A 21,557-nucleotide genomic window follows, 5' to 3' on the forward strand; every position below is an offset into this window, starting at 1 on the left:
CTCACACCTCAGCCTCCCAGGTAGCTGGGACTATAGGCATGTACCACCATATTCAGCTAATTTTTTTTAAATTATTTATAGAGATGAGGTCTCCCTATGTTGACCAGGCTGGTCTCAAACTCCTGGGCTCAAGCAATCCTCCTGCCTCAAGTTCAACCTCCCAGAGTGCTGGGATTATAGGTATGAGCTACTGCACCTGACCTAAGAAATACATTTTTAAAATTTATGGGAGGCCATTGTTTTGGACTAAGCTCCTGCACTAAGCCCCAAGACACCAGATCAAAGCAGAACGTAATCACTTGTGCTAGATGCCACAAAATCAAACTGAACTTGAAAATGCGTCAGTTTTCCAAAAAACAGGAGATTCACAGCAATCAATCATAAGAGGATCACTCAATTAGAACTGGTAAGTCCCTTCTGCTTTAGTCCTATAAGAAAAATAACTTTGAAACAGCTAATCTGAGTTTCGTTCCTTTTCTCTGTTTAGCTCATTAGAGCATATTTCTATTTCATAGATGAAATGCTTCCTGATTAATCAATCACTAATAAAAGCCAATTCAATCTTTAAGAAATACATATATATAATGATCTAGTGTGTGTGTATATATATATATATGCATACAAATATATATTTATCCCTATATAATGTTACACACATATATAGACACACAAATATATAATTTGCATGCACATTAACATTTGAGAAATACTAGATTAGACTTCTTTCACCTATTTGGGAGATTTTCAATTTCCTCCCAAATTTCAAGTCCTCTAGATTGGACTGCAACTTTTTGTTTGTTTTTGAGACAGGGTTTTGCTCTGTCACCAGGTTGGAGTGCAGTGGTGTGTGAGCCTCAACCTCCTGGGCTCAAGCAATCCTCCTGCCTCAGCTTCTCAAGTAGCTGGGACCACGGGCGTGCACCACCACACCTGGCTAATTAAAAACATTTTTGAGGAGATGGGGTCTTGCTATGTTGCCCAGGCTGGTCTTGAACTCCTGGGTTCAAACAATCCTCCCACCTTGGCCTCCCAAAGTGCTGGCGTTACAGGTGTGAGTCACCATGCCTGGCCCAAACTTTTTAATTCTTTACTGATTTAAGAAAATGAGTTTTGTTTTGCTAATACTTGTGTTACTTTAATATAATAACCCTTTTTGAAAGCCAAGTACAAGGCAAACATTCCTGCCTAATTTCCCCTCATTTCTTTCCAATAAGAGCCTTATTACAGCCCAAAAACAATGCTTCTGTAATCCTACTGCCAAAAAAAAAAAAAAAAAAAAAAAGATTTATTTTGCTTTTTCTCCCTCTAAAACTCTATTTTTTTTGGGGGGGGGCGGGGCTGGCATATAATCATATTTATGCTATTAGATATCACTTCACTCATTTACAGTGGTTATCAGCACCCAAATCTTTTTCTTATGGCAAATGTTGGTCTTTTCTTAACCACCTGGAAAAGTATTTATCCATGAAAATCTATATAACCTAGGAAAAACCTATACAATATCTTACTAACTCTGTTAAGAGTAATAAGGACAAATGGGTTAAGAATAGTCAAGGTATACCATACCATTCAGCAATACCATTCCTTTTTTTTTTTTTGAGATGGAGTCTCACTCTGTCATCTAGGCTGGAGTGCAGTGGCACAATCTCAGCTCACTGCAACCTCTGCCTCCCGGGTTCATGCCATTCTCCTGTCTCAATCTCCCAAGTACCTGGGATTACAGGCTCCTGCTACCATGCCCAGCTAATTTTTGTGTATTTAGTAGAGATGAGGTTTTGCCATGTTGGCCAGGCTGGTCTCAAACTTCTGACCTCAAGTGATCCACCTGCCTTGGCCTCCAAAAGTGCTGGGATTACAGGCATGAGCCACAGTGCCCAGCTAGCAAGACCATTTCTAAGTGTAACTTTCATGCACGTGAAGACATATATACATAAGAATGTTTGTTGGAGTACCATACATAATAGTGAAAGATCAAAAATAGCCTAAATGTCCACTAATACAAAAAGAAATCATTGTATGGTATCATTTATACAGAATATCTTGCAAAAGTAGCTAAAATCAATAATCCTGAGCTACAGATATAAATATGGGCTGGGCATGGTGGCGCACACCTGTAATCCCAGCATTTTGGGAGGCCGAGGAGGGCAGATCACCTGAAGTCAGGAGTTTGAGACGAGCCTGACCAACATGGCAAAACTGTGTCTCTACTAAAAATACAAAAAAATTAGCCAGGCATGGTGGTATGTGCCTGTAGTCCCAGCTCCTCGGGAGGCTGAGGCAGGAGAATCGCTTGAACTCAGGAGGCGGAGGTTGTAGTGAGCTGAGATCATGCCACTGCACTCCAGCCTGGGTGACAGAGTGGAACTCTGTCTCAAAAAAAAAAAAAAAAAAAGACACAATTTAAAAGCAATGCTGAGTGAAAACATGAAAATACAAGCTGAAGTGTATAATTTATATAAGGTCTATAAACATATAAAACAACATTGTTTAGGAATAGTATAAAATTATCCATGGCCAGGCGCACTGGCACACACCTGTAACTACAGCACTTTCAGAAGCAGGAGAATCCCTTGAGCCCAGGAGCTCAGGACCAGCCTGTTCTGCCTAGGCGACATAGCAAGACCTCATCTCTACCAAAAAAAAAAAAAAAAAAAAAAATTAGCTGAGCATAGTATCACACATCTGTGTCCCAGCTACTTGGGAGGGTGAGGTGGGAGGATCACTTGAGTCCAGGAGCGTGAGGCTGCAGTGAGCTGTGATTGTGACACTGCACTCCAGCATGAGGAAGATCCTGTCTTAAGGGGAAATAAAATTATCCATGAAAATGATAAATACTAAACTCAGGATAGAGATTACTGACAGGGAATGAAAGAGGGAGAAAAACGAGACTTGGGAAATATATACAGGGGGATATACTTCTTGAAAATTGTATTTCTTTAAAAAATAAAAAGGCAATGAAGATACTATCCAAGTAGGGTAGCTCATGCCTGTAATCCCAGCACTTTGGGAGGCAGAGGCGGTAGGATCACTTGAGGCCAGGAGTTTAAGATCAGTCTGGGAAACATAGCAAGACCCCATCTCTACAAAATTTTTTAAATTAGCTGGGTGTGGTGGCATGCACCTGTAGTCCTAGCTACTCAGGAGGATCACCTGAGTTCAGGAGTTTGAAGTAACAGTGAGCCATAATCATGTCACTACACTCCACCCTGCGTGATGAAGATCGATCCTATTGCTATAAAGAGATAAGCTGAAGCTGGGCATGGTGGCTCACGCCTGTAATCCCAGCACTTTGGGAGGCCGAGACAGGTGGATCACTTGAGGTCGGGAGTTCAAGACCAGCCTGACCAACATGGAGAAACCCCGTCTCTACTAAAAAATATGGCTGGGTGTGGTGGCATGCACCTGTAATCCTAGGTACTCAGGAGGATCTCCTGAGTTCAGGAGTTTGAGGTTACAGTGAGCCATAATCACGTCACTGCACTCCACCCTGGGTGACAAAGATCGATCCTATCTCTATAAAAAGAGATAAGATGAAGCTGGGCACAGTGGCTCATGCCTATAATCCCAGCACTTTGGGAAGCCGAGGCGGGTGAATCACTTGAGGTCGGGAGTTCGAGACCAGTCTGACCAACATGGAGAAACTCCGTCTCTACTAAAAAATACAAAATTAGCCGGGTGTGGTGGTGCATGCCTGTAATCCCAGCTACTCCGGAGGCTGAGGCAGGAGTATCACTTGAACCTGGGAGGTGGAGGTTGCGGTGAGCCGAGATTGCACCATGGCACCCCAGTCTGGGCAACAAGAGTAAAAGTCTGTCTCAAAAAAAAAAAAAAGAGAGAGAGATAAGATTTTGATAATATTTTAACTTGGTTATTAGAAACACTGGTGTTACATGATTTTTCACTAAAGAATAAAATAACCCAAGTATTAAATTTCAGCATCTTAGAGTTCACTTGAAGCTGAGCAGCTGTAATTCTGACTCAAATACTACTCTCGTTCACTAGATTCAACTTTGTTATTTAAACTTCAGAGTTGTGAAAAATAATTTTTTTTTTGAGAATTTTTTTTTGAGACGGAGTGCCACTTTGTCGCCCAGGCTGGAGCGCAGTGGCACAATCTTGGCTCACTGCATGTGCTGCCTCCCGGGTTCACACCATTCTCCGTGAAGAAGAATTTTAACTTATTTGGTGAAGGGGTCCAAGATCCTAATTAATTATGTAAAATAATTTAATCTGGGTACTAAACAATTGTTGAGAAATTGCTATTTGCACAGAAATATAATAAATGCTCTGTCTCGGTAAGTATTAAAAGATTTTTATTTACATCTAAATGAATCAAAAACCTGTACTGCTTAAAGATAACTCAATTGCAGAGTATAGAATATGGTCTGAAACTCTTAAGCAAAGCTGAATTATTTGTGCCTAAATGGTAATGGGTGAAAATTTATTTGGTTTATCTTGATTTGTATTAATTATTGCTTGGCTGTTACACATACCATCATTTCCACACTCCCTGCTGCCACAACATCTTTGGGTTTTGCATCTTTGGTTCCAATGTAGGAGCCGATGGTGTCACATGACCAGGGAGAGTATTGGCTATAATCATTTCCTTTGTATTTCCCAGCTACCTTCAAGTCTTCATCCAAAAACTACAGATGGAGAAAGAAAAAATAAAAGAAAAAGAAAAAGAAACAGGAAATGGGTCTATGAATAACAAGATAGAGAAAGCAGGGAATTTCTTAGAACATTGTGCTGAAGCAACATAATGATGATTCTTCGATTTTTAAGTGCCACAATAGAAGATTTTTGTAAACTATGAAAAATATAAAATAAGTGAAGAGTGATTTTTAGCTTTCAGTTTTTGTTTTGTTTTGTTTTTTTACCTTAGCAGAAGGTAAAAAAAAAAAAAAAAAGAAAAAGAAAAAAGATAATTCAATATCCTTCCAGGAATCAGGCTAGGATTTTATGGGTTTGCTCATCCTTTTCTTCATTAGATCAGTAAACATTTAAGCATATATGTACCAAGCCATAGTTCTGTTAGACCCTCCTCAATGTTTCTTTCAATAAAATCAAGGTAAACAAGAACATTAAAAATTTTGATTTTTATAGTACATGATGATGTAGTAACTTTTTACTGAAATCTCTTTAATAGCAATAATTCATATCTTGAATAAATTCTGCTTCTTAGGTTGATTCAATGAGATGAAAAGGATGTCTAATTTTTATCTTTTCAAGATAAGTTCTTCAGTCTAAAAACAGAATAGCTATTCTAAGGCTAATATATTTTCACTAAAATTGCAACATTCACATTTATAAAATGTTTTACATTTTCAAAATGTTTTCACGTATACTACCTAATAAGCTCCTAAATCCATAATAGACAACACAGGTGATATGACCAAGGCTATACCAGTATAGGGCAGTGCTAGGACTATAACTTTAATGTTTCTTTCATTTTATCACAAGACATATATACACTGATATCTAGGGGTATCAGTGTTCATACTAAAAACATCTCTTTGCTGAGTTATCATTGTTGGCCTTCTGCACTGACATAGTAGTATCATTCACTGTCAACCACTCTTCATTGGTATTGGTTCATTTAAGTGGATCTATGCCTCCCACTATACTAAAAACATCTCTTCTCTGAGTCATCATTATTGGCCTTCTGCACTGACACAGGGTCTGCTGATCACTAGTATCACTCATTGCCAACCACTCTTCTGCTTCTATTATTCATAACCTTTTCCCTTTTCTTTGTCCTACTATTATTTTAAAAAAAAATTTTACGCTTTTTTATTTTTCTTCTACTTATTAAACTTTAGATAGAACAGCTAACTTTTAAAACACATGACCTACCAATTACAGTGCTCCTTTTTTTTGAGACGGTGTATCGCTCTGTCACCCAGGATGAAGTGCAGTGACATGATCTCCGCTCTCTGCAACCTCTGCCTCCCAGGTTCAAGCCATTCTCCTGACTCAGCCTCCCAAGTAGCTGGGATTACAGGTGCGTACCTCTACACCTGGCTAATTTTTGCATTTTTAGTAGAGACAGGGTTTCACCATGTTGGCCAGGTTCGTCTGGAACACCTGACCTCAGGTGATCCACCTACCTCAGCCTCCCAAAGTGCCGGGATTACGGGTGTGAGCTACCACGCCTAGCCAAGAGTGCTCCTTTTTTAAATCTCTGACTGTAGTATATTATATGCAGCTATTTAAATGAATGAGATAAATTTATATACTGACATACAAAGACAGCCAGGAAAATGGATTAGGTAAAAACAAAAACAAAGGCAAAACAGACATAAAACCAAGATGTATTTACTAAATGATCCTATTAAAAAATAATAATGAGGCTGGGCAAGGTGGTTGACATCTGTAATCCCAGCACTTTGGGAGGTCGAGGCAGGCAGATCACCTAAGGTCGGGAGTTCAAGACCAGCCTGGCCAAGGTGGTAAAACCCTGTCTCTACTAAAAATATAAAAATTAGTTGGGTGTGGTGGTATATGCCTGTAGTCCCAGCTACTCAAGAGGTTGAGGCAGGAAAATTGCTTGAACCTGGGAGGCAGAGTTGCAGGGAGCCAAGTTTGCACCACTGCACTCCAGCCTGGGCAACAGAGTGAGATTCTGTCTCAAAAAGAAAAAAAAAAAAAAAGTAATAACAATAACAATAAAGACATCCAACAATCCCACTACTGGGCATTCATCTAAAGGAAAATAAATCAGTATATGAAGGGATATTTACACCCTCATGTTTTATTCCCAACAGCCAAGATACAGAATCAACCGAGGTGTACAGCAACAGATGAACTGATAAAGAAAATGCGGTATATATACAATGAAATATTATTCAGACATAAAAAAGAATAAATCCTGTCATTTGCAGCAACCTAGATGAGCCTGGAGGACAACACATTAAGTGAAATTGGTTAGGCACAGAAAGATAAATATTTCATGTTCTCACTCATATGTGGGAGCTAAAAAGTTGAGTCACAGAAGTAGAGAGTGGAACTGTGGTTATGAGAGACTAGAAAGGGAATGGAGGGAGGCAAGGGGAGACAGAGCTTGGTTAATAGATACAAAATTATAGCTACATAGGAGGAATTACTTCTAGCATTCTATAGCCCTGCAGGGTGAATACAGTTAATAATTTACTATATATTTTCTAAAAGCCAGAAGAGAGGATTGTTTTTCCTGATTTGAAAAAATTATGCTTTTTTTTTTTGAAGAAAACTTTTAACATCATAAACTGATCTTTATATACAATTTTATTCATTATTTCTATAGACCAATTCAATTCAGGTTTATTTACTTATTTAACAAATGACATAAAAAATGTGGGCTGGGCATGGTGGGTGGATTGCTTGAGCCCATGAGTGTGAGATCAACAGCCTGGGCAACACAGCAAGACCCTGTCTCTTTTTTAAGAAAATAGAAACATTTTTAAAAAAGTTTTCCACTTAGGATCTTGGAAGTCAAAATAAAATGGAAAGTATCTAGGACAGATTGACAAAAGAAACAAATATCAACAAAATAATTTTCAATTTGATGAAGAAAGAAACCACAATCTTAGGCTGGGCATGGTGGCTCGCACCTATAATCCAGCACTTTGGGAGGCCAAAGCGGGCGGATCATGAGGTCAGGAGTTCAAGACCAGCCTGGCCAACATAGTGAAACCCCATTCCTACTAAAAATACAAAAAATTAGGCAGCATGGTGGCGGGCGCCTGTAATCCCAGCTACTCAGGGGGCTGAGGTAGGAGAATCGCTTGAATCTGGGAGGCGCAGGTTGCAGTGAGCCAAGATCACACCATTGCACTCCAGCCCAGGTGACAGTGTGACATTCCATCTCAAAAAAAAAAAAAAGAAAGAAAGAAACCACAATCTTCATACAACAACAACAACAACAACATCAGGTTTGCAGTAAGAGATGTGGCTTTTTTTTTTTTCTACAGGCGTGAGCCACCGCGCTGGGCCGATTTATAAAGGAAGCTTGAGATAAACATTGTCAACAATGTTGTAGATATGAAAAGCAAGGACAACAGCAGATCTGCCCAGCATTTTTCCTTGAAATAAAATCTGAAGATATTTATTTAGCCCACAAGAAGAATGTTATTTATACAATGTTATATAATGCAAAAATTGACAATTAAAATATAACACTGCTCTCTTCTTCAAAGAAAAGTTGGATGACTGGCCGGGCACAGTGGCTCATGCCTGTAATCACAGCACTTTGGGAGGCTGAGGTGGCTAGATCATCTGAAGTTAGGAGTTCGAGACCAGCCAACATGGTGAAACCCCAACATGGTGAAACCCCGCCTCTACTAAAAATACAAAAATCAGCCTGGCATGGTGGTACATGCCTGTAATCCCAGTTACTCAGGAGGCTGAGGCAGGAGAATCGCTTGAACCAGGGAGGTGGAGGTTGCAGTGAGCCGAGGTCGTGCCACTGCACTGTAGCCTGGGCAATAGAGCAAGAGTCTGTCTCAAAAAAAAAAAAAAAAAAAAAAAAGAAAAGAAAAAGAAAAGAAAAGTGGGATGACTGTTCTGAATGACTTAAAAGCTACCTGCCTACCAGTCAAAGGATGACTGAAACTCTCTGGAAGCATCCTGCATTTCTGTAGCCTTGACCTTGCAGTGGCAAGTATCACATACACAATTGTCCAAGGAAGAGAGGATTTTGAATGTTCCCAATATAAATAAAAGGTAAATGTTTGAGATAATATGCTAATTACTCTGCTTTGATCATTGCATATTGTATATGTGTATTGACGTATCACTTTGGGAGGCCGAGGCAGGTGGATCACCTGAGGTCAGGAGTTTGAGACCAGCCTGACCAACATAGAGAAACCCTGTCTCTACTAAAAATACAAAATTAGCTAGGCGTGGTGGCGCATGACTATAATCCCAGCTCCTCAGGTGGCTGAGGCAGAAGAATCACCTGAACCCGGGAGGAAGAGGTTGCGGTGAACCGAGATCGTGCCATTGCACTCTAGCCTGGGCAACAAGAGTGAAACTCCATCTCAAAAAATAAAAATAATAAAAAAAAATATCACTCTGTATCCCATAAACTTGTACAATTATAATGTGTCTACTAGAGAGATGTTAGTTCATGCACAGAAAGAAGGTGAAATATATATAAAAAGTTTAAATATATAATAAACAGTGGTTATAGAAAATGAGATTTTGGAGAAACTTCTCTTTCTATATCATGTATTTCCATAATGTATGAATTTAGTACAATTATACACAGGTTGTTTTATTTATTTATTTTTAAATTTTTGCTGAGAAGGAGTCTCGCTCTGTCGCCCAGGCTGGAGTGCAGTGGTGTGTGATCTCGGCTCACTGCAACCTCTGCCTCCTGGGTTCAAGCAATTCTCCTGCCTCAGTCTCCCAAGTAGCTGGGATTACAGGCGCCCACCATCATGCCTGGTTAATTTTTGTATTCAGGTTGTTTATAATCAGAACTGAGGTTTAAATATGTATCTTTGTATCTCAGTAACTAAAATAATACTAGATAATGTTCCTTAATAGCCAGGCATTATTATAATTTTTATTAGGAGTAAAAATAACAATAATAAATATGAATTGTTTACTGAATGCCTGCTACATACCAGATGCCTTATGTTTCATCTTCACCATACCACTATGAGGTAGGCTTTCCTATGTTTGATTTATAAATGAAGAAACTTGCACCTCAGGGTTCAGGGATGATAAGTAATTTTAAAAAGATCACAGTGAAGGACACAACTGAACCTCAAAGTTTCCTATGTTTGATACCAAAAACTGCTCACTTTTCACAATGTCATATTGTTTTCCACATTTCTTATAAAACAATATAGCATAACAAAGTTCCAGGGTGTACTCTAATAAAGAATTTTTGAAAAAATATCACACCTGTTTTTTTTTTTTTTTTTCCTCTAACTTTTTTGAGACAAGGTCTTTGTTACTCAGGCTGGAGTGCAGTAGCACAATCATAGCTCATTGCAGCATGGACCTCCCAGGTTCAAGCAATCCTCCCACCTCAGCCTCCCAAGAAGCTGGGACTGGAGGCGTATCCCACCACACCTGGCTAATTTTTATTTTTAAATTTGTAGGAATAGGGTCTATGTTGCTCAGACTGGTCTTGAACTCCTGGGCTCAAGTCATCTTCCCACCTCAGCCTCCCAAAGTATGGGATTACAGGTGTGAACTACTACACACCTGGCTGTTTTTACTTTACAAATAAAACTACATTAATAGAAGACATTGTGACTTTACTAATAACCTACGTTTTTGTGGAAAACTCATCCAAAGTGTTTAGATGGGAAAACTAGATATTGTGAACAACTTCTATTTAGTAGAACTTCCTTCATACTTCCTTCATTCCTTCCTTCAACTTCCTTCATACACCCAACAAGACACTATTTACTATGTGTGATGTACTTCTCCATTTTCATTTATTATTCATGATTTGTCAGTTAGTAACGGTTAGAATTGTAATTCTATACATAAAGGATGAAAGACAAGTTCCTTACATAGTATCAACTGTAATCCTGAGAAAACTTACTTGATTATTTAAAAAAAAAAAAACAAAACTATAAGCTAAAGCAGTATGTACAACCAACAAAACAAATACGATTACTTTAAAGTTGGATTTTTTGGGCTGGGCACAGTAGCTCATGCCTGTAATCCCAGCACTTTAGGAGGCCAAGGCGGGTAGATCATTTGAGGTCAGTTCGAGACCAGCCTGGCCAACATGGTGAAAGCCCATCTTGGCCGGGCGCGGTGGCTCAAGCCTGTAATCCCAGCACTTTGGGAGGCCGAGGCGGGTGGATCACGAGGTTAGGAGATCGAGACCATCCTGGCTAACATGGTGAAACCCCGTCTCTACTAAAAATACAAAAAACTAGCCGGGCGTGGTGGCGGTCGCCTGTAGTCCCAGCTACTCGGAGGCTGAGGCAGGAGAATGGCGTGAACCTGGGAGGCGGAGCTTGCAGTGAGCCGAGATCGCGCCACTGCACTCCAGCCTAGGTGACACAGCGCGAGACTCCGTCTCAAAAAAAAAAAAAAAAAAAAGAAACCCCATCTCTACTAAAAATACAAAAAAATTAGCTGCGTGTGGTGGCACATGCCTATAATCCCAGTTACTGGGGGAGGCTGAGGCAGGAGAATCGCTTGAACCCAGGAGGCAGAGGTTGCAGTGAACCAAGATCACACCACTGCACTCCAGCCTGGGCAACAGGGCAAGACTCCGTCTCAAAAAAAAAAAAAAAAAAAAAAAAGTTGGCCTTTTGAAAAGACGAACAAAATTGATAAATCCTTAGCAGGACTGACAAAAAAATTTACCAATATAGAACTAGAAAAACGAACATCACTGTAGACCATATAGACATTAACATAATAAGACAACACTTATTCACCATAACTAGTAGCACTGTCGTACAGAAATACAAAGAAGCTGACTCCCCAAATTATGGTTATTGCCCTGTGATACATTAACCAGCTTTTTTAAAAGCAATCTTATTTGACTGTTGTTTTTCTCTGATTTTCACTATCTATATTTATGTGTCTTTCCCATTCATTAAACCAACTTTTCTGGCTGGTCTCCTCATTACTGAGTTAAATAAATCTTTGATATGTCTTACTTATTTAAAACAATTCTGAAACTAGGATTAAAGTTTCATAAATATGATAAAGATTTTCTACCAAAAAGCCTACAACATAATGGTAAATTATTATTAAAAGCTCCATTTACTCAAAGATTAGAAAGGAGTCAAGAATATGTGTTACAATCACTTCTATTCAGCATTATGCTGGAGTCCAAAATAATAAGACAAAGACAAGACAAAAGGATTAAAAAGGGGAAAAAAGATTATTCAGAGGACATAATTGTGTGCATAGAAAATTCAAAAGAATCTACTAACAGTATTATAATTAATAAAGAAATTTAGCAAGCCTGCTGAATAGAAAGGTCAATACAAAAAATCTATTTCTCTATATTAATAATAGAAAATAAAAATTTCCAAACAATTCTATTTAAAATAGTTTCAAAAAACAATGATTATCTAGGAATAAATTCAATGTAAGATGTGCAAGACACTGAGTATGAAATATAAAGAAAATTCAAATAAATGAAGGGGTATATGATGTTCAAAGAGACTTGATATTAGAAAGATGTCACTTCTCAGCTGGGCACGGTGGCTTACGCTTGTAATCCCAGTACTTTGGGAGGCCGAGGCGGGCAGATCACCTGAGGTCAAGAGATCGAGACCATCTTGGCCAACAGGGTGAAACCCCAGTGCTACTAAAATACAAAAAACTAGCCGGGCATAGTGGCTCATGCCTGTAGTCCCAGCTACTTGGGAGGCTGAGGCAGAAGAATCACTTGAACCCAGGAGGCGGTGGCTGCAGTGAGCTGAGATGGCACCATTGCACTCCAGCCTGGCGAAAGAGCAAGACTCTGTCTCAAAAAAAAGAGAAAAATGTCACTTCTCATCATGTTGATCTAAGGCAACACTGTCTAGGCCTGGCGTGGTGTCTCACACCTTAATCCCAGCACCTTGGAAAGCTGAGGTGGGAGGATCACCTGAGGTTAGCAGTTCGAGACCAGTAAGGCCAACATGGTGAAGCCCTGTCTCCACTAAAAATACAAAAATTATAGTTGGGCGTGGTGGTGCACGCCTGTAATCTCAGTTACTCAGGAGGCTGGGGCAGGAGAATCACTTGAACCCAGGAGGTGGAGGTTGCAATGAATTGAGATTGCACCACTGTACTCTGGCCTGGGTGACAGAGTGAGACTCCGACTCAAAAAAAAAAAAAAAAAGATACTAAAATTAACTAGGAGTGGTGGTGTGCACCTGCAGTCCAAGCTACTTGGGAGGCTGAGGCATGAGAATTGCTTGAACCTGAGAGGCAGCAGTGAATGAAAATTGCGCCATTGCACTCCAGCCTGGGCGACAGAGTGAGACTCTGTTTCAAAAAAATAAACAAATAAATATAAAGCAACACTAATAAAAATATAATGCGATCCACACATACAATTAAAACATTTTTGTGGCCACATTAAAAACATTTAGTGGCCATATTAAAAACAAAAACAGGTGAAATTAATTTTAACAATTTTATTTAATCCAATATATCAAAAATATTAATGAATTTTACATTTTTGGTATGAAATTCTTGAATTCAGTGTGTATTTTATCACTATAGTACATCTGAACTTAAACTAGCCACATATTACATGTTCAACAGCCACATGTGGCTAGTGGCTACCATATTGGACAGCACAGATTTAGAGATCTGATGTAATCCTAATCAAAACTGGAGCAGATGTTTTTGTGGAAATCAACATACTGATTCTTGAAAAATAACAATACTAGAAAATATAACCACCACATATTGAGACTTATTATAGAACTACACGAAGAGAATGTGGCATTGGTTCAAGGATAGAAATAGATTGATGGGCCGGGCGCGGTGGCTCACGCCTGTAATCCCAGCACTTTGGGAGGCCGAGGCGGGCGGATCACAAGGTCAGGAGATCGAGACCACGGTGAAACCCTGTTTCTACTAAAAATACAAAAAATTAGCCGGGCGCGGTGGCGGGCGCCTGTAGTCCCAGCTACTCAGGAGGCTGAGGCAGGAGAATGGCGTGAACCCGGGAGGCGGAGCTTGCAGTGAGCCGAGATTGCGCCACTGCACTCCAGCCTGGGCGACAGAGCGAGACTCTGTCTCACAAAAAAAAAAAAAAAAAGAAATAGATTGATGGAAAAGAATAGGGTCAGGAAACATGTATGTGGTCACCTGATTATGATAAAGCAGGGCACCAGGGAAAGCATGCCGATTTCATTAAATTGTGCTGAGTCAATGCCTTACAGGAAAAAAAAAACAACCAAAAAAACACGGATCTTGACTCCTAATATATTACATTACATACATACAAAAATCAGTTCTAGATGGATTGCAGAGCTAAATGATAATAAACCTTTTAGAAGAAAACAGAAAAAAAAAAATCTTCATACGCATTGGGGATAGGCAAAGATGACCTAAACTGGACACACACACAAAAACACTGATAAATGAGACTAAAAATGATATGCTTACTTCTTCTGGATGAAAGGTAGGAGGCAAGGTTGGTGAAGGTGCAAAAGGAGGTGGAGAGATAACCTTTCTTTCCTCCAGCTGGGCCATTATTTCCTTTCGTCGGCGATGTAGTTCATCTAGACTAGGATGAGGCTGGGGAGGAGGAGGAAGCCGGCTATAAGGAGGTTCCTAAAAATAGAAAGATTAGTTAAAATTGAAGGAGAATTTCAGGACAGATTAATTCATTTAATATACTCAGCGTATATTTTAAGTTATGAAGCAGTTTGTATACCCTTCTTAACATTTGAAAACACCAACACTTAATAGAACAAAGTAAAACAAAACCCCCCAAACTCTCAAGATCTTCCAAATAGCTAAATTTAGGTTTTTTTTATTTGGTCATAATTTCCAAGTAGATCTAGAATTGTTAATTAAACATCTAAAGTTCAGAAACTAAGAATGGTTAATTGGGGGGAGGAGGCAGAATTTTTTTCTCATTAATAGTTAAAAAAAAAAAAAACCTACGCAAATTACGAAAAGATTAAAAAAAAAAGAAGCTCTCATAAAGAAGAAGTCATCAAAGGGTTATTATCATTGTATAAAAAGTAAGGAATCACTGCAAGCAATAGTCAAATTAAGTCTATGTAATAAAAAAAAATACAGCATACTCTGAGGTACGAAGGTCTGATCTGAGTTGGATGAGGAGCCACTGGATAGTAACTCTCGATCTGTTGGTATCTTTCTCTGGATTCTGGTACATACGATGGTACTGCTGCAGGTGGAATCTCAATGGGTATAGGGCTTTCTCGGAATATCTCTTCTCTTGTGTAAGACTGAGCAGGGTACACTCGACGGCTATCATAGTGAGATGGGTATATAGGTGGGTACTGCTGTGGCTGTGTGCCATACTGAGAGTTTACAACACGATCTTGGAGGTAGGGTGGATAATGATCCAAGTAGGGAGGAGCAGGTTCAGGAGCGGATGGTGGAGGTCGGACAAAGCGGGACACACATTGTGGTGGTGGAGTATAATACATACCTGTATAATACAAAAGAGGAACCAAAGGCAATAATGAGCCAATTTAGTTTTCTATATAAGATTTTACCTTTTAAAATACTGAAACACTAAAGTATTGATAATCTACTTATTTCTTTAGAAGTTTTCCATCTGCTTATATAATCAGGTTAGCTTTTTAAAAAATAACAAGCAAAAATTATCTGTAAAAGTCATTGAAAAAACTACCCTACTTATAACCTATAATACTAGATTGGCTCTCATTGTTTGACCCTCTTTCTTGGTGTGTCTTAATGAAATGAAGACATTGCAAAACAAAAAAAACTACATTTCCCAGATATCCTTGAAGTCAGGCTACACAAATTAATCACTTGTACGAGTTTTGAATTTGAAACTGAAATAACTGGGGGGAGACATGGAACACAAAAGGCCAGTTTTGCTGGTGCAGATTAGTAGCTACTGCTTGGCTCTGCAGTTCTTGAGACACCAGTTGTGGCAATAGTTTCTCAATTTTCAGACTTTTGCCTCAAATGATGTGATCTTGGAATTAAGTAGGACAGAAGTTTTTACTTCTACTGCTTACTCATTGTAACAAGTTCTCTTGGCAGCTAGCTCTGGAGCATTGCTTGCTTCTTTAGTACCTCCACCAATATGGCAGGCACCTAACTCCTGCACTAAATCTCTTTCTGCTTAATATAGCTAAAATAATTTATCTAAAATTGAAACCAGGCTACAAAAATAGTTGCATTTTTCCTATAATGGATGGTCAAAAGGAACATACAAATCACATTTTATCATATTTTGCATGAATTAGTAATGCCGTATCAATTAAAAAACATTCTCATGAAAGTAGAGAAGACAATATGATTCAAAATTAAATGACAGACTCGGAAAAAGAAGACAGCACTTTTAATCTACTCCCGTTTTAAAAATTATAGTACTATACTGCTTCTGACAGAGATCCAACACTTAAAATCATTCAGTGTCTATTTTACATATAAATTGTATATGTAAAACATTAGTTTATTTTCTTTCCTTCATTCTCCATACCTGGTATTATCATTAAAGCTGGCTAATTTTCAAATTTGTCTATTTTTGAAATCCCTTCTTCTTTCCCACCACACTAATTCCTCAATACTCACACCAAGATTAACAGCCTCCTAACTCAACTCTCATCTTTCCAATCCATTCATACTTTTTTTTTTCCTATTCCAAATACCTCCATTTGAGGCATTTCTTCCATTAAGTCTTTTTGATTCCTCAAGTTCTCAATGATCTCCCTTGAGTCTTTCAGTCAATTTCTATCAAACTCATATTAACCACCACAGCAGATTACTTAATTTTTAACACATACATAAACACCACACACACATATCTACTACTCATGCATATAGTTTTCTATTCTTTACCATTATTTATTCTATTCTGTAAACTCTCAAAAGGTATGTATGCTGCATTTTTTCATATATATTACAGGCCCCAGAATAATAATAATTAAAAGGAAGAAAAATGTACTGTGGGTGTTTAATTTACACACACTATAATATTAATTCTTTTGTCATGCTTGAAGAAAATTTTGGTCAGAATATATACTGCCTTACTCAGCAAATTTCCAATGCCTACTTGTGTGACTTATTTCCATAAATATTATATATGAACACATGTATTATGCAACTGCTTTTAGTAGATAAGGCGGTTTGATTTTTATTACTTTGTTTCATTTATTTGATAGTATTTAGTTGATCAAAAAATCCAATTTTTCCAATATATATATTTTATATATTTTCCAAATATATAAAAAATGCATTTATATATTTACTATCTTAAAGAGGCTACTGTGTAAAATGATCACTCTGACCTGAGCAGTTCTGGTAACTCCTAAGTGAGCAATATAAATAAAAAATCATTACCCTGCTGATAAGGTGCTGGTTCAAATGGTGGAGCCGCTCCTCGCGGATCCTGATAATAAACATCTGTCTGTTGTGCTGGATATAACTGAGAACCTCGAGGTACCATCTGAAGTGGTTTGGTGACAGGCATTGGAGGCAGATCTGTTGGCCCCCTTGGAGGTATAGGATGTGGATTCACAGGTAAGGCAGAAATACTCTTAGGAACAGATTCTAGCCTAAGGGAATAATATTATGGAATTTGTTTAAGATCTTTAAAATACTCATGTGTATAAATTGTTACAAGTAAAAAAGATTGCTACAATTTGGGAAACTCACTTATTCTAATAGTCATCCCTTCTACAAAAAGGTGCAATTTTTAATCTTATTTCCCCATGTTGTTTCTTTTCTTTTCTTTTTCTTTTTTTTTTTTTTTTGAGACAGAGTCTCGCTCTGTTGCCCAGGCTGTAGTGCAGTGGTATGATCTTGGCTCACTGCAACCTCCGCCTCCTGGGTTCAAGCGATTCTCATGCCTCAGCCTCCCAAGTAGCTGGGTTACAGGCATGTGCCACCATGCCTGGCTAAGTTTTGTATTTTTAGCAGAAATGGGTTTCACCATGTTGGCCAGGCTGGTTTCGAACTCCTGGCCTCAAGTGATCTGTCCACCTCAGCCTCCCAAAGTGCTGGGATTATAGGCATGAGCCACCATGCCTGGCTATGCTAATAGTTTCTTAAAACACACTAGCATGGGGAATAAAAAAACAACAAAATAAAGGCCAAAATAAATAAATAAATAAAAATCAGGGTTTTTTTTGTTTTTTGTTTTAAATCCCAAACATTAATTGTTCTTTCTTCCTTTGACTTTATGAAGAAGAAATTTTGAGAAAGAATTAGGAAAAATGACGTACAGGTCAGGAGGGGATCCAGGAGCACTACTGCTCAGATGATCTATTTTTCCTGGTTTCAGACTAGAATCATAGCTGGGGTCTGTCCCTCGTGGAATAAGCTGTGTTACTGTATTCCCTGTTGATACAATTCCATTTGGCAGAGCAGGAGGTTTTCTGCTAGGGAGATCCACTGCACCTTCATCTGGAAGGATAGCTGCTGAAGGCAGGCCCACCTCATTAAGTTGACCCAAAGAGGCACTCAAGGGTCTTCTCGGAACCAGGCGCTTGTTCATTTTACGAAATCTATATAAAAAGCATAGGCACATATCAAAAAGCAAATATAAAAGCAAAACCAAGAACTAAAATGTATTTAACATTATTTTCTAGAAATATTCTCTCTTGAAAACATTAACTCTATCAGTGTGTATATTTTCCATAAAATCCCAAGCAGCAAAGAAATATAGATTAAGTATAAAATTCCTCATAAAAATGTGTAACATAGGCCGGGTGCTGTGGCTCACGCCTGTAATCCCAGCACTTTGGGAGGCCGAGGCGGGTGGATCACGATGTCAAAAGATAGAGATCAGCCTGGCCAACATGGTGAAGCCCTGTCTCTGTTAAAAATACAAAAATTAGCTAGGTGTGGTGGCGTGTGCCTGTGGTCCCAACCACTCGGGAGGCTAAGGCAGGAGAATCGCTTGAACCTGGGAGGCAGAGGCTGCAGTGAGCCGAGATCATACCACTGAACTCCAGCCTGGCGAAACAGTGAGATTCCGTCTCAAAAAAAAAAAAAAAAAGTTACATTTGTCATATTATAAAATATGCTATTAATATTTTTGCTATAATATATTTCTGTGGACATTTGTATTTCTATATTTTTTTTTTTTATTTTTTTTTATTTTTTTGAGACGGAGTCTCGCTCTGTCGCCCAGGCTGGAGTGCAGTGGCCAGATCTCAGCTCACTGCAAGCTCCGCCTCCCGGGTTCACGCCATTCTCCTGCCTCAGCCTCCCAAGTAGCTGGGACTACAGGCGCCCACCACCTCGCCTGGCTAGTTTTTTTTTTGTACTTTTTAGTAGAGACGGGGTTTCACCGTATTAACCAGGATGGTCTCGATCTCCTGACCTCGTGATCCGCCCGTCTCGGCCTCCCAAAGTGCTGGGATTACAGGCTTGAGCCACCGCGCCCGGCCCGACATTTGTATTTCTAAAACTTATTGGAGAAGCTAGTAGAAAAATCTTTAGAAGATAGTTTCTGAAATATTTTACTTCAGCTGTCCCTCAAATGCCTTGGGATAAATGAGCCAATGTTAAAAACTAGGAATAAAGAAAAACAAAGCCAGTATGCACTGTGAAACATTTATCATTTACTCTGTTAAAAAATTTAAGCAGCCAGGCACTGTGGCTCACACCAGTAATCCCAGCACTCTGAGAGGCTGAAGCGGGCGAATCACTTGAGCTCAGGAGTTTGAGATCAGCCTGAGCAACATGGTGAAACCCTGTCTTTACCAAAAATATAAAAACTTAACCGGGTATGGTGGTGCATGTCTGTGGTTCCAGCTACTCAGGAGGCTGAGGCAGGAGGATCACTTGAGCCTATGAGGCGGAGGTTGCAGTGAGCCAAGATTGCACCACTGCACTCTAGTCTGGGCAACACAGTGAGATCCTGTTTCAAAAAAAAAATTTAAGCAATTAAGGATAGTGACTTTTATTAGAACTGCTGCAGAGATGCTGATGTTATGCCTGCCAATACAAAATTAAAGTTATTTTAAAAGTAGGTTAATGGAACCAAAACAGAATAATTGCCTAAGTTTAAACAGATGCTGTGGTACAACAAGCACATCAATTCTGAAATCTAACCAAAGGAAAAAATATAAGCCATCAGACTCCAGGATCCTTGTTCCTCAACAATGAAAGCAAGCCCATTTACAACCGCTAATGCATTTTCATTTTCAAAAATAAAACCTCGGCTGGGCGAAGTGGCTCACACCTGTAATCCCAGCACTTTGGGAGGCTGACGTGGGTGGATCACTTGAGCTCAGGAGTTCAGAACAGCCTGGGAAACATGGGAAAACTCTGTCTCTACCAAAAATACAAAAATTAGCTGGGCATGGTGGCGTGCACCTGTGGTCCCAGTTTCTCGGGAGGCTGAGGTGAGAGGATCACTGGAGCCTGGAAGTCGAGGCTGCAGTGGGCCATGATCACATCACTACACTCCAGCCTGGAAGACAGTGAGACCCAGTCTCAAAAAAAAAAAAATAAATAAACAAACAATAAAAAAGGTAACAGATAATTATGAACATGTACTTACACCTTGTGTAAATAACCAAATAAGCAAAGGCAGAATGAGGTCAAAGAGCATGCAAATTAGAAATTTTTATATCATACTGCTCTCTAAAACTATTTTAAGTCCTACTGATCATGAAGGAAAACGTCTTTCAAAACCTCAAATACTGGGTAGTACTGGTCTTTGTTAACTTGGTAGTCCAAATATACTAAGTTGCTTTAATTTGCATTTCTTTAACAACTAGTGAGATTGAACATACTTTCACAGGATAATTGGTCATTAGTATTTCTTCTGTAAACTATGTTTATGATCCATAAATCTATTGGCTCCTCTCCTTCTTACAGATTTGTAAGAGCTCGTTTTATGTTAGGATATCAGCCCTCTGTATGTCACTTCCTCACCAAGCTCTTTATAAAAAACTGTATTTGTACCATATCTTAGTTTTATAATTTTTATGTAACCAAATTTATCAATCTTTTCCTTTATGGATGCTGGGTTGTAGTTCTTAAAAAAATATTTTCCTTCTTTCCTTAACAACTAAAAATAAACAAACAAAAACCCTCTTACTACTCTGTGGTTTCTTTCTTCCTAAATATTTAAATCTCTTACACATCTAGAGTTCATTCTAGTATAAAGATTGTGGTAAGAATTCAGCTCTATTTTTCAAATAGGTAACAGTTATTTTCCATCATTCTTTTGGTCACTGATGTGAAATGCCACCTTTAGCACATATGCTAAGCTCCTACATGCATCTCAGACTCCTCCTAGATTCTCTATTGCGTTTCATTAATCTATTCCTATGCAAAAGACTACAGTCTTTCATTCACTGAAGTCCATAATATAGGTTAATAGTTATTAGTCTAGTTCCTGTCAAAAACTTCTTTTTCAGAATTTTCCTGGCTATTTGTATATATTTATTCTTTACAAGTGAATTTTTGATAGGATCTTAACATCATCATGGTGAGATTTAAATTCGGATTTCTTGGAATTTATTGTCTATGGAAAAATAAAACTTTTATAGCGTCAAACCTTATCCAAGAACACAGTATGTTTACTCAGTATTTCTCTTATGTTCCTAGGTAATTTATTGGTTCAATTTATATACACCCTGATTATTCTTTACAAATCTATTATTTGGTATTTATCTTTTTTTGTTGTTGCTAAAGTAGAAGAGATCCTGAATTTTAACTTTTTTTCCCAATAATTTTATGGCTATTTTATTCCTTCTTATATACATTAGCTACTACTTCCACAATGTTAAATAATACTAGTAGAAAATTTTACTACTAATTACTAGCAGAAAATTTTGCCTTATCCTTGACTTTAATGAGAGTGAATTGAATATTTTACTAATTAAGCATCATACTATTATGTTGGCTTCTGATTTACAACATGATTTATTACCATGCTGAGAAAGTATGAT

The 21,557-nt window shown here is 38.5% G+C and overlaps 1 protein-coding gene across 9 annotated transcripts in view; it reads right to left on the minus strand.

Annotated features, from left to right (window-relative positions):
• Positions 1–21,557, minus strand: part of RC3H1 (ring finger and CCCH-type domains 1) — a 92,159-nt gene that overhangs the window by 16,387 nt on the left and 54,215 nt on the right. For all 9 annotated transcript variants that reach the window (XM_074015266.1, XM_074015195.1, XM_005540039.5 and 6 more), the window contains exons 10-14: positions 17,871–18,152; positions 16,987–17,201; positions 14,730–15,100; positions 14,083–14,250; positions 4,494–4,646 (exon numbers count right to left, since the gene is read on the minus strand). In XM_074015266.1, coding sequence (XP_073871367.1) covers positions 4,494–4,646; positions 14,083–14,250; positions 14,730–15,100; positions 16,987–17,201; positions 17,871–18,152 — 1,189 coding nt within the window. The remainder of the gene's footprint in view (positions 1–4,493; positions 4,647–14,082; positions 14,251–14,729; positions 15,101–16,986; positions 17,202–17,870; positions 18,153–21,557) is intronic.

Source organism: Macaca fascicularis, chromosome 1 (genome assembly GCF_037993035.2).
Source record: "Macaca fascicularis isolate 582-1 chromosome 1, T2T-MFA8v1.1".
NCBI classification, from domain to species: Eukaryota; Metazoa; Chordata; class Mammalia; order Primates; family Cercopithecidae; genus Macaca; species Macaca fascicularis.